Consider the following 13,790-nt stretch of genomic DNA (forward strand, 5'->3'; position numbering starts at 1 on the left):
TATAGTAACTACTCACATGGAACCATCAACACCAAACACTTCCTGTGAGTGACATTAATGGCACAGTCAAACAAGATTTTTATTTTTTAAATTTTTCACAAATCACATGTGACCAACAGTTTAATGACAAATTAATCATAAAACCCGGCAACAGAAATTCTCCAGACAGCAAAAGTACCATCTTCTAATTTAATGGTAGCAGTCTAAAAAATATTCAGTATAACAATTGATTATTCCAGACAGGGCTGTGAAATGAAAATTGTGAAATCCGAGGAAAATTGGCAGGGGTATCTGGAGGTTTAGGGCTCACGGGGCCCCAGAAACCAAGTTAATTTTCTATCTAATGATACATTTTCAGCATCTCGTGGAAGAAAAAAAATCTGAAAAGAAGTTGAACTGTCAATGATAATGTTGAAATAACAGAATATAAGGATCCAGAATACAAATAAAGTACTTCAATACATTACATTAAAAATTTTTCTTCCATTTCTTTAGAAATGGAAGAAAATTTGCCTTGAAAAATACTCTGCTCTGCTTTAGCACCATTTTTACAATAGTTGCACTGCATAAACAGAAACAAAAATTCAAATGCAGATTATGTGGTACAGAACAAGATCATCAAATTTATGGCCCACCACGTAGCAATATTGGGGTGGATGAAAATAATCACATATGTTACATTTCAATGTCGTGTTGCCCAGTTGAAATTAAGTTGTGTTCCTAATAATCGTCCATAGTGAAGTTCCTGTCCTTACATAATCAACTATTCTTACTAGAGTTTTTTTTTTTCATTATCCAAGAATGAATTTATGGAATTATCTCCCTATTAACATTAGCTTGTTCCATAAAGGTAGATTTGAGGAGAAAAGTGAAGCATTTTTGTCTAAAATGATTGCTGGGAGCAATATTAATTTTTACAATCAGACATTACTTTTTGTATTTATTGTTTTTACATTAAATTAATCATTTTCTATACAATTTAGTAATGTTTCTATTTTATTTGTTTTTCATTTTTATATTAATATATTTACAAGATAAATATTCATTTGTGTTATATTTACAGTAGCTTCATCTCATCACTGATTTTTTTTCTTGTGTTTTCTGGTATCTGAAGACAATAGACATCCTCTGCAATTCTGCATGCTATTTTTATTTTTATTTTTTACCAGTTAAATCTAATTTTATCCAGTGTGCCCTGAACTCAAACATGAAGTTGGATTGTAAAAAAAAAAAGTCAATGCACTATGATGCATGAACTCCCTCAACACAGTGCACAATTTCTCTGCAGAACAGAGACACTGTTTATGATAATCTCTTCAGAGATGACAAAAATAAATATCCTGGGAAATTTCTTTCTCCTCATAGCAATGGTTGACCTATAAATGTGCAGAGAGGAATATAGTTGTAGGCGCATGGTAAATGGCCATATCGCCAGAACTATCCTCATTTTATTTCACACTTCCTCCCATATTCTGTTCATTCTTTCGTTTAAAACACACATGCACATGCATACGCACACATACAAACATCCACGCTAACTAGCCTGCAGAAGCAGCAGGGACAAAGCTAATCTATACTGACAGTACACTCCTGGCATTTCAGGGGTGGCAGAATGACTCTATAGGCTCCCCAAGGGTGCCCGGTCCAGCTCCGGCAGCCAAATGATTCTCTGTGGGAGTGCACGGCTGAAGGATGGAGAGAATAGGACAACAGAGGAAAGCTGTTTGGCTGGGGGACAGAGAATTGTAAAAGGAAGCCATTCAATTATGTACTACGTTTACAGGTGCAATATGTAGGAAACTTGCATACCCTTCCATTTCAGTACCCATGACAAAGATTAAGAAATGAGGACAGAACTTTAAAAGACCCATGCTTTGTACTCAAAATGTTTTATCACACAGGATAAATACTTTAAAAAGTCGACAGTCAACGACTCCTGCTCCCACAGCCAGAACTCGACAAAGTTTGACCTGCTTAAATGAATGTTTTCCATCAAACACTGGATTTTTGGGTGTCTTTAGTGCATTTGGACTACTGATCAGCCATGTTAAAGAATGAGAAGCACAGTTAGGGTTAGGATACATAGTCACGTGTTAATTGGCAGCACAAGCATGATTATGCCTCCAAAACAGAAGGTTCCCAGTTCAACACCACCCACACCCCATTCTTCATGTTCAACTGAAATTGCTGATCCAAACAACCAATGATTTATAAATGAAAATCATGGAAATCATCAGAGGTGCCCAAATGTTTACATACCACTGTAGCTGACAAAGTGATCAGCAAGTCAAATGTAAAATTAAAGTTCTTGACAGACAGAAAAGGGGGGTGTTCACAATAATAGTAGCATCTGCTGTTGACGCTACAAACTCAAAACTATTATGTTCAAACTGCTTTTTTAGCAATCCTGTGAATCACTAAACTAGTATTTAGTTGTATAACCACAGTTTTTCATGATTTCTTCACATCTGCGAGGCATTAATTTTGTTGGTTTGGAACCAAGATTTTGCTCGTTTACTAGTGTGCTTGGGGTCATTGTCTTGTTGAAACACCCATTTCAAGGGCATATCCTCTTCAGCATAAGGTAACATGACCTCTTCAAGTATTTTGACATATCCAAACTGATCCATGATACCTGGTATGCGATATATAGGCCCAACACCATAGTAGGAGAAACATGCCCATATCATGATGCTTGCACCACCATGCTTCACTGTCTTCACTATGAACTGTGGCTTGAATTCAGAGTTTGGGGGTCGTCTCACAAACTGTCTGTGGCCCTTGGAACCAAAAAGAACAATTTTACTCTCATCAGGCCACAAAATATTCCTCCATTTCTCTTTAGGCCAGTTGATGTGTTCTTTGGCAAATTGTAACCTCTTCTGCACATGTCTTTTATTTAACAGAGGGACTTTGCAGGGGATTCTTGCAAATAAATTAGCCTCACACAGGCGTCTTCTAACTGTCACAGGTAATTCCAGACTGTCTTTGATCATCCTGGAGCTGATCAATGGGTGAGCCTTTGCCATTCTGGTTATTCTTCTATCCATTTTGATGGTTGTTTTCCATTTTCTTCCACGCGTGTTTTTTTTTTTTTTTTTAAGCACTGGAGATCATTGTAGATGAACAGCCCCTCTCCAATCAACGTTTTAATCAAACTACGCTGTTCTTCTGAACAATGTCTTGAACGTCCCATTTTCCTCAGGCTTTCAAAGAGAAAAGCATGTTCAACAGGTGCTGGCTTCATCCTTAAATAGGGGACACCTGATTCACACCTATTTGTTCCACAAAATTGGCAAACTCACTGACTGAATGCCACACTACTATTATTGTGAACACCCCTTTTTCTACTTTTTTTTTTACTAATAGCCCAATTTCATAGCCTTAAGAGTGTGCATATCATGAATGCTTGGTCTTGTTGGATTTGTGAGAATCTACTGAATCTACTGGTACCTTGTTTCCCATGTAACAATAAGAAATATACTCAAAACCTGGATTAATCTTTTTAGTCACATAGCACTACTATTATTCTGAACACTACTGTATTTAATGTTCAAACTGATAACTTTATTGTTTTTGTGCAAATATTTGCTCATTTTAAAATGGATGCCTGCAACACATTTCAAAAAAGCTGGGACAGTGGCATGTTTACTACCGTGTTACATCACCTTTTCTTCTAACAACACTCAATAAGCATTGGGGAACTGAGGACACTAATTGTTGAAGCTTTGTAGGTGGAATTCTTTCCCATTCTTGCTGGATGTACGACTTCAGTTGTTCAACACTCTGGGGTCTCCGTTTTCGTATTTTGCACTTCTTAATGCGCCATACATTTTCAATGGGTGACAGGTGTAGTACCCGCAATCTTTTACTACAAGGCCACGCTGTTATAACACATGTAGAATGTGGGTGGGCATTGTCTTGCTGAAATAATCAGGGACGTCCCTGAAAGACATTGCTTGGATGGCAGCATGTGTTGCTCCAAAACCTGGATGTACCTTTCAGCATTGATGGTGCCATCACAGATATGTAAGTTGCCCATGCCATGGTCACAAACACACCCCCATACCATCACAGATGCTGACTTTTAAACTTTGCACTGGTAAGAATCTGGATGGTTGGTTTTCTGAAGTGTTCCTGAGCCCACGTGGTAAGATCCTTTAGACAATGATGTTGGTTTTTAATGCAGTGCCGCCTGAGGGATTGAAGGTCATGGGCATTCAGTGTTGGTTTTCAGCTTTGCCGCCTACGTGTAGAAAGTTCTCCAGATTCTCTGAATCTTCTGATTATATTATGGACTGTCGATGATGGAATCCCTAAATTCCTTGCAATTGAATGTTGAGAAACATTGTTCTTAAACTGTTGGACTATTTTTTTCCACACAGTTGTTCACAAAGTGGTGATCCTCGCCCCATCTTTGCTTGTGAACAGCTGAGCCTTTTGGGGATGCTCCTTTTCGCAATCAATCACGACACTCACCTGTTTCCAAACAGGTGTTCTTTGAGCATTCATCAACTTTTCCAGTCTTTTGTTGCCCCGTTCCAACTTTTTTTGAAACGTGTTGCAGGCATCCATTTCAAAATGAGTAAATATTTGTACAAAAATAAAGTTTATCAGTTTGAACATTAAATATCTTGTCTTTGTGGTGTATTCAATTGAATATAGGTTAAGAGGATTTGCAAATCACTGTATTGTTTTTATTTACATTTTACAACTCTTTTATTTGAGCTAAGTAGATGATAGAGTCATCTTTAAGTTGTACCTGTAGAAATTAGGCAAATTATGTGTTGTGACACCTTTGACACACAAACATTTTAAAACCTCAAAATTTTATGGGTCATAAAATGATCTGGGCTAGGACGGGTGCCGGCACGTCCTTCAAGCTGTGACGGATAGCTAAAAGTTTGTCCTTGTGACTCAGAATCTATCAAGCTATAAACAATTACAGTTGACAGTGGCGATAGTTGGCCCCTTCTGCCATGAACCTCTCCTGTGTTTGTCCTATCACCTACACCAGCTGTCCAGAGGCAGATCGATGAAAATTAAAACCTAGAAAGCATACTCAGCATCTCCTGTCAACTCAGGTCATAGGGCATTCATTTGGTCAATAGACCACAGGGCTTTATTTATGGCAAGGCAGAGAATTGGGAGCAGGAGGTAGCCACTGGTTCATCATAAGATTCAGCTTTCAAGCTCCTCTCCTGTGGAACCAGCTTCCAATTCAGATCAGGGAGACAGACACCCTCTCTACTTTTAAGATTAGGCTTAAAACTTTCCTTTTTGCTAAAGCTTATAGTTAGGGCTGGATCAGGTGACCCTGAACCATCTCTTAGTTATGCTGCTATAGACTTAGACTGCTGGGGGGTTCCCATGATGCACAGTGTTTCTTTCTCTTTTTGCTCTGTATGCACCACTCTGCATTTAATCATTAGTGATTGATCTCTGCTCTCTTCCACAGCATGTCTTTTTCCCGATTCTCTCCCCTCAGCCCCAACCAGTCCCAGCAGAAGACTGCCCCTCCCTGAGCCTGGTTCTGCTGGAGGTTTCTTCCTGTTAAAAGGGAGTTTTTCCTTCCCACTGTCGCCAAGTGCTTGCTCACAGGGGGTCGTTTTGACCGTTGGGGTTTTTACGTAATTATTGTATGGCCTTGCCTTACAATATAAAGCGCCTTGGGGCAACTGTTTGTTGTGATTTGGCGCTATATAAATAAAATTGATTGAATTGATTGATCATAAGAAGAAATAGTATTACTTGTTGCAAACAGAGTACAGACCTTACTTTCCATCCAACCTAATGGGGTGAGGTTCAAAACTTGGACAGTCTTGCTATGAAAAGGCAATGGCAATCACTATATAACTTACCCTTATTGCAGTGTTGTGACGCAGGTGGACATTCAGAACAGTCATCTCTGAACATCAATCAATACACTACCAACGGCAGCATCACAGAAATAAAAAACAGCTTTAACCATAAGAAAAAAATACTGCCCAGGTGAGCAAAGTTAACTAAACTTAAATCCTACAAAAACTGACCAAATATCCACGAAATATAGTTTTGTGGGTTAACCAAGGTGACTATACCCTCTCCAGCAGTAGTGATAGTTACACAATATGTCATGTTCATTTCCTTTCACTTGACACCAGGGGCCTCATTTATAAAAGTGCTGTTAAGCACAAATAGATAAATAAATAAAATTGTGTACACCTTTTCCGATACATGAACTGGAAATTCTATCGGAAAAATGTGTGGTGAGAATGTATGCAAAACACACATTCTTCAGACCAAGTGTATGTTCCATGCATTTACGTTAAAGTGGACAAATCAAGACAATCTTGCACTCCAGAAGGTAACCGCCATTCTTGGAAGGGGACTGCAGACTTCTAGACTTTTCAGTCAGTGGTGCTGCACAAGTGATAAGATTTTTACAAAAGTAGCAGATGATGAGGAAATATTACGATCTTTTCCTTAATAACAATGACTTGCATTGATGAATAAGTTGAGAAAACAGACCTTTTTTTTAAACCATATGTACTTGGATGAACTGAAAACTATGTGTGGGTCTCTCAGAAGAAAGACTGCGCTTTACAAAAGAATACCAAATTTAATACAGTGGTGCCTCGTTTATCGCGGGAGTTACGTTCTAAAAATAACCCGCAATAGGCGAAATCCGCAAAGTAGTCAGCATTAGTTTTTACAATTATCATATACCTAGAAATGATATGCCAATATGAATGGATAAAACACTAAAGAATAAATAGCAATACATCCTTTTCGCGGACGGGTAATATTTTTCATATCACCCAAGTAATCAGCCAATCAGGTGTCACGTACAATTCTTTCCACCTCGCTTAGAAAACAGCGCTTGGAACTTGAGGTGGATGGATGATGAAAGAAGCAAAATACCTTCATAATTTATGTCGATATTTTGATGAATTTCTTAATTTACAGCAGCTTCATTAAACAAATGTACTCGAATGATTATCAGCACGGCAGCGAGGTTACAGGCTAACCTCTGCTAACACTGGAAGACAGTTGCCAGTTATGGCTTCGAAACAAGGGAGGACAAAAAAAAAAAGAAACAGCACCGTTCAGCTGAAGCATTAGTGGACGTAAAATATTCTGTCTGTTAAGAGCTTCACCTCTTGTTCCACGTGGGTATTTCCCACCGGTGTCACGTACGTCCGCTAATGCTTCAGCTGAATGGTGCTGTTTCTTTTTTTTTCCTCCCTTGTTTCAGAAGCCATAACTGGCAACTGTCTTCTAGTGTTAGCGGAGGTTAGCCTGTAAGCTCGCCGTCGTGCTGATAATCATTTGAGTACATTTGTTCAATAAAGCTGCTGTAAATGAAGAAATCATCAAAAATTCATCAAAATATCGACGTAAATTGCAAAGATGTTTTGCTTCTTTCATCATCCATCCACCTCAAGTTCCAAGAACTGTTTCGTAAGCGAGGCGGAAAGAATTGTACGGCGGAAAGAATTGTACGTGACACCGGTCGGCATCACCGCGATTGCTCTCACTGTCTCCGATGCGCTTACTGAGGTCTGCGGGCTCGGTAAGCGCTGCAGCGGGCCACTCACACCGCCCCCGTCTGCTGTGCCGAGCTGCATGCAGCAACAGGTCCAGAGACTACGCTCGCTGTTTTGATGCGCAGCGCCTGCTGCATGGTCTCGGTAACCGCAGCCTCAGAGCTCCGTGGCCATGACTTGGATTCTTTGCGGGTCCCGCATTCTGTACCCCCGGAGGCAGTGAGCGAAGGGAGAGCACGTGCACTGTGTTCTGCGTGCATTTATCATTTATAGGTATATGATAAAATCGTTATCAAGTTGTTTTACCAATGAATATGGCTTTATTCACCCTGAAGAAAACCATACACCCTGAGGCCGAAGCCATATTCATTGGTGAACAACCTGATAACTGATATTATTACAGATGTTTTAAGGCTGTAAAACCCCTCACTACACACTTTATACACTTTTCTCAAACAGGCATTAACATTTTCTCACTTTTCTCTCCTGTGTAAACACTCTCTTTTTTCTTCTGGGTGAGAAGATTATAAACAGACACACGCAGAACACAATGCACGTACTCTCCCTTTGCTCACTGCCTCCGGGGGTACGGATGCAGGACCCGCAAAGAATCCAAGTCATGGCCACCGGGCTCTGCGGCTGCGGTTACCAAAACCCTGCGGCACTATGGATTTTTCTGCAAGAAATCTATCCTTGCGGGCTGCCGGAGCGCTCTGCATCAAAACAGTGAGCGTAGTCTCTGGACCTGTTGCCAGAGTTGGTGCAGGTCCGCACAGCAGAGAGGGGGGCGGTGTGAGTGGCCCGCTGCAGCGTTTACCGAGCCCGCAGACTCAGTAAGCGTATCGGAGGCAGTGAGAGAGGTCGCGGTGATGCCGACCAGTTCCGCGACCGGCGCGCCTGATAAGGATGCAGAACACAATGCACTGTTTAAAAAAAGAAAAAAAAAAAAGAAGCATGCAAAATTGCACTAAGAAATAATCTGCGAAACTGCGAGGCCGCGAAAGGTGAACTGCATTATAGCGAGGGACCACTGTACATGGAAAATTATATATATATATATATATGTATGTGTTAGGAACAGCCGTCTGGTGTCATACACCTGTTGCTGACTCAGCACTCCTACTCAACCTCTGCCGTACTACGGCAAAGCAGACCTTTTTTAATATAGGGTGCTTGTCCCCTAGTACAACCCCTGGCAAAAATTATGGAATCACCGGCCTCAGAGGATGTTCATTCAGTTGTTAATTTTGTAGAAAAAAGCAGATCACAGACATGACACAAAACTAAAGTCATTTCAAATGGTAACTTTCTGGCTTTAAGAAACACTATAAGAAATCAGGAAAAAAAAAATTGTGGCAGTCAGTAACGGTTACTTTTTTAGACCAAGCAGAGGGGAAAAAAATATGGAATCACTCAATTCTGAGGAAAAAATTATGGAATCATGAAAAACAAAAGAACGCTCCAACACATCACTAGTATTTTGTTGCACCACCTCTGGCTTTTATAACAGCTTGCAGTCTCTGAGGCATGGACTTAATGAGTGACAAACAGTACTCTTCATCAATCTGGCTCCAACTTTCTCTGATTGCTGTTGCCAGATCAGCTTTGCAGGTTGGAGTCTTGTCATGGACCATTTTCTTCAACTTCCACCAAAGAATTTCAATTGGATTAAGATCCGGACTATTTGCAGGCCATGACATTGACCCTATGTGTCTTTTTTCAAGGAGTGTTTTCACAGTTTTTGCTCTATGGCAAGATGCATTATCATCTTGAAAAATGATTTCATCATCCCCAAACATCCTTTCAATTGATGGGATAAGAAAAGTGTCCAAAATATCAATGTAAACTTGTGCATTTATTGATGATGTAATGACAGCCATCTCCCCAGTGCCTTTACCTGACATGCAGCCCCATATCATCAATGACTGTGGAAATTTACATGTTCTGTTCAGGCAGTCATCTTTATAAATCTCATTGGAATGGCACCAAACAAAAGTTCCAGCATCATCACCTTGCCCAATGCAGATTCAAGATTCATTACTGAATATGACTTTCATCCAGTCATCCACAGTCCATGATTGCTTTTCCTTAGCCCATTGTAACCTTGTTTTTTTCTGTTTAGGTGTTAATGATGCCTTTCGTTTAGCTTTTCTGTATGTAAATCCCATTTCCTTTAGGCGGTTTCTTACAGTTCGGACACAGACGTTGACTCCAGTTTCCTCCCATTCATTCCTCATCAGGCAGAATGTTGCCATTTGAAATGACTTTAGTTTTGTGTCAAAAGATTCAAAAGAATTTTATTGTCATATGCACAAAGGAACATGTTCCCTTCCCAATGAAATGTGTTTACTGCATTTAACCCATCCTAATTGCCAGTTAGGAGCAGAAGTCGCCTTTAGGCGCCCAGGGAATGTGTGTGATCTGCTTTTTTTCTACAAAATTAAACAACTGAATGAACATCCTCCGTGGACGGTGATTCCATAATTTTTGCCAGGGGTTGTAGTCTCCTTTGGACACCACAACAACGGCACTGGTCAAGCAGTAATAATATTAGTCATAACTCTGAAATTGAAAGTCCGAAATCCGTGCTCTGGCACAGTTAGCAATCACAGAGATGTGTACCGTGACCACTTCTGCAAGTCCAGCCAGACATGGCATGGAGCACTCTCACGGAGTGAACCTTACTGCATAGTACAGCTTGCATAGTGCAGTGTCCATTTGTCCCTGAACTAATAGTGGATCAGCGCAATCGTGTGTTCAGCTAATCAACAGCTGACTGAGCAATGGAACATCCACTTGGCTGAGCTGATCTACTCTAATTAGTTCAGGGACAAGTGGAAAATGTATAGTACTTTGGGTCCTGAGGACCAGAATTGGGACTCATTGGCCTCGTGTGACTGACAGTTTCCCTCGAAGTCTCGAAAAAGCTCCTATTTTCAGAAAATGAAAAAACAAGAACTGCTATCAAGTATTGTCAAGCCATGAAGGTAAACGCTCAAACCCTGATGGACATAAGGGTGATTCTTAGACTACGGGCACTTATGTCCTTTGATCATATTGTATGAAAAACAGAAAAAAGGGGAAACTTCACACTTTTAGTTATCTTTACAATGAAAGTGTGTTAAGAAATTTGTTCTAGTAGTCTGTGATGACTTTTTCACCTTTTTTCAGCATCATTATATGCAAATGTTGTTTTGTGCTTGTCCCACACCTAGACTTTTGATCTTCAAGGATAAAAATGAATGGTAAAGAAATGTTTTTTCTAATGTTTTAAAATATCTCTGAATAAAATATCAGTAAAATAATCAAAACATAATTGGGGTATTCAATGTCATACAACTGTTGTGATTTTTTTTTAAACAAAATGTAGTTGTCCCACACTATTGCCGTAATTTCCACCACAACACTGTAATGTCCCTTTAAACAGTTTGTATGAAAGATTGTTTGGGTAGTTTCTATGGAGATAAACAGTGACATCAGAGCACATGTATATAGCACCAAATCACAACAAACAGTTGCCCCAAGGTGCTTTATATTGTAAGGCAATGGTGTGGTGGAAATTACATTTACAAGGCCAATAGTGCCCGTAGTTAAAGAATCACCCACAAATGGAGTTGGTCTACATCCACAAATGTATCCTGATCAAGTCAGTCTTTTTGTTTGAAAAAGCACCATGCTTCACATTTACCAAGTCAGACTAATACAAGTCAATCACGATGCGATTAAGATGCATCTGAATGCCAGACAGTAAAAGTTACTGTCTCTGCAAAAGGTGAATTTTTCTAAGTGCTTATAGAGAAGCATCATCGCACATATTCCAGAACTCATTTCTGACAGAAACCCAAAGCCGCCGTTACACCAACAGAACTGCTGGTTGCTTCATTTAAATGATTTAAACAAACTGCACTTTCCTGTTCTTTTGTCTGAACCGTTGAGAAATAAAATGCATTGCATTGAATCCCATTAGGTATAATAACTTCACGCAGTATTTCCTCATAACAAATATGCCACATTTTCACGAAAGAAACAACAAACCAGCTTCATCAGGCACAGCGCTGAGAAAGTACCTAAACTAATCTCTTCCTGTCTGCTGAGATTATCAATTACATGAGTATGGAATGTTCCAGATGTACATAATCAAGTACATTTTAGAATCAACAGTGCCAAAATTGTCAACATGCCTAAAAGGGATCTCAACAAGTAAATCCTACATTTTCAGGACGTCAAAAATTAATCTGACCTCTATCATTTCAGAAGTCTGCAGGGTGCACATCTGTAGAGAACCTGCTTAAAGGTGTACGGTGGCCCTTTTTTTTTCATCCAGACCGAACTGATTAACACCATCCTCCCTCATGTCTCCCAAAGCCCCCCACCACCCGTGTCCCTGCACCCCATCCTCTCTGTAGTGCCAAGCCAGAGCTTGGCAGCCGTCTCTGCTCACGGCGCATTAGCATGCAAAGCGCTCCACGTCGAGGGAGAAGGGGAGACTAACAAAAGCGCTTTAGTGTTGCAAAAACAAGCCCATCGGTGCATGCCCGTGAAAAGATCTGTACGTCTGCTCTCACTCCTCCAACTCCCTGCAGCTCACTGCATCACTCCACCACCATCCTTCCGTAGAGGCGCACTCTTGCTCTCTCAAGTGAGCGCGTGAGAGAGTGAGCTGCATCCTTTTTTCTTTTTGGTTGTTCTCATGCCTTCTTTCTTGTCTCCCTTCTTTTCCGACTCCCCCACGCGGCAGGTCCGAACTGCTTTGCTGGAACAACGATCATCCCAGCTGGAATTGAAGTGAAGGTGGACGACTGCACCATCTGCCGCTGCCACAACGGAGACTGGTGGAAGCCGGCACAGTGTTTGCGACGGGAGTGCCTCAACGGACAGTCGCTGTCATAAAGAGACTCCACTGGGGACAGTGGCGAAGCTCAGGCTAGGCCCTGCCTACTGCACCATTTTATATGATTGACGGGGCACAATTCTGAACGCAACTGGAGAGGGTGCGAGCATCACAGAAAAGAAAAAGAAAAGAAAAAAAATTACAAATTTATCCTCGGAGAAGATGGAACTCGAGTCTGTTTTCCACTCACCAGTTTTAATCATACCCTATACTTTCAGAATTTGACTTGCTGCCGTCTCACACACAAAAACTTTCTAAACTCCTTGAACTCTTTCGTAACCATTGGCACTGTTGAACTGCTCTGTTGATTTCTGTGTATATGTAAATCATCAACTGCTTGTCCTCATCTGTCACATTTATGCTGGTGTTCTAAAAAATTCCAACAGCGGGAAAACAAACGGTAAGCACACTTATGATTCAGTTCATTTTTTTTCCTGTATGGATTGAGTAGAGGGTAAGCTCTGGAAAAACTGTGCTTGAATTCCACATGATCCTAAAAGCTTGTTTACAAGGTGCACATAGCTCATACTCACTTATCTTTGTAAGTCTTTTTAAAGTCAGCAAGAACTTGCCTGTAACACACCTTACAACAGCTTTGGGTCATAACTTTGTGTAAGAGCAGCAAGGATTGGCCAAATTAGTGATGCAGTATTGAATTAGACAAACAAGAAAGGAACCAGCAATTAAGAGCTTTTTTTTTTTTTTATTCAACCCCAAGATGAGAATAATGCAACAACACTTCATAATAGGGCAGCGCAGTCTCGTTTGATCCCCTACGTGATATTGTGGGATTTGGCCACATCTGGGGACACCTGGCACAAACACGGCAGAGAATCCCAAGTGGAGTGTGGGAGTTTCAGCACAAACCATTCAGCCCGGCTTGGTAAACTTAGAAGCATACTCGCTGCCACCTAGCGGACCTGCTGGTTTAAGACACGTCGGCTTAAAATGGTTTCCACTGAAACCCCCATTCTCCAAATGGTTTGTGCTGACACTCCCACACTCCGCCCGGGAATTAGTCTCTTCCTACAAACAACGTCAATTCTAATGGGAAAATGGTGTACTGTTTTGTTTTCAGCTGCAATCACAGAAGCAGTCGTGAAAAGTGCAGGTTTTTTTTTTTTCAGCTCCCAGTGGAGAAGGGAAGACGAGGCAAATAGAGGAGGTCATGTCAGTAAGTTTTAGCCTTCACAGCTAACCATAGTACCTGCGTTCTCTCGCCTGCACAATCGCCTCGACACGTTTGAGCTCCGGGTCATAAATAAACTGCAACACGTCCACTTTCCACTGCATTGTCACTTTTTCTTTGCATTTTCACTTTGTGTGCAATTTGCCCAAAAACTCAAAGTGTCGCGTTTTTGTCCCCAAAA

The 13,790-nt window shown here is 40.7% G+C and overlaps 1 protein-coding gene across 1 annotated transcript in view; it reads left to right on the top strand.

The window, feature by feature from the left end:
- The window catches only part of vwc2l (von Willebrand factor C domain containing 2 like), a 74,500-nt gene extending 61,535 nt beyond the window's left edge, over positions 1–12,965 (top strand). The window contains exon 4 of the mRNA XM_034186120.1: positions 12,268–12,965. Coding sequence (XP_034042011.1) covers positions 12,268–12,419 — 152 coding nt within the window. The 3' untranslated portion in view covers positions 12,420–12,965. The remainder of the gene's footprint in view (positions 1–12,267) is intronic.
- The last annotated feature ends 825 nt before the right edge of the window (positions 12,966–13,790 follow it).

The sequence above is a fragment of the Thalassophryne amazonica genome, chromosome 14, assembly GCF_902500255.1.
Source record: "Thalassophryne amazonica chromosome 14, fThaAma1.1, whole genome shotgun sequence".
NCBI classification, from domain to species: domain Eukaryota; kingdom Metazoa; phylum Chordata; class Actinopteri; order Batrachoidiformes; family Batrachoididae; genus Thalassophryne; species Thalassophryne amazonica.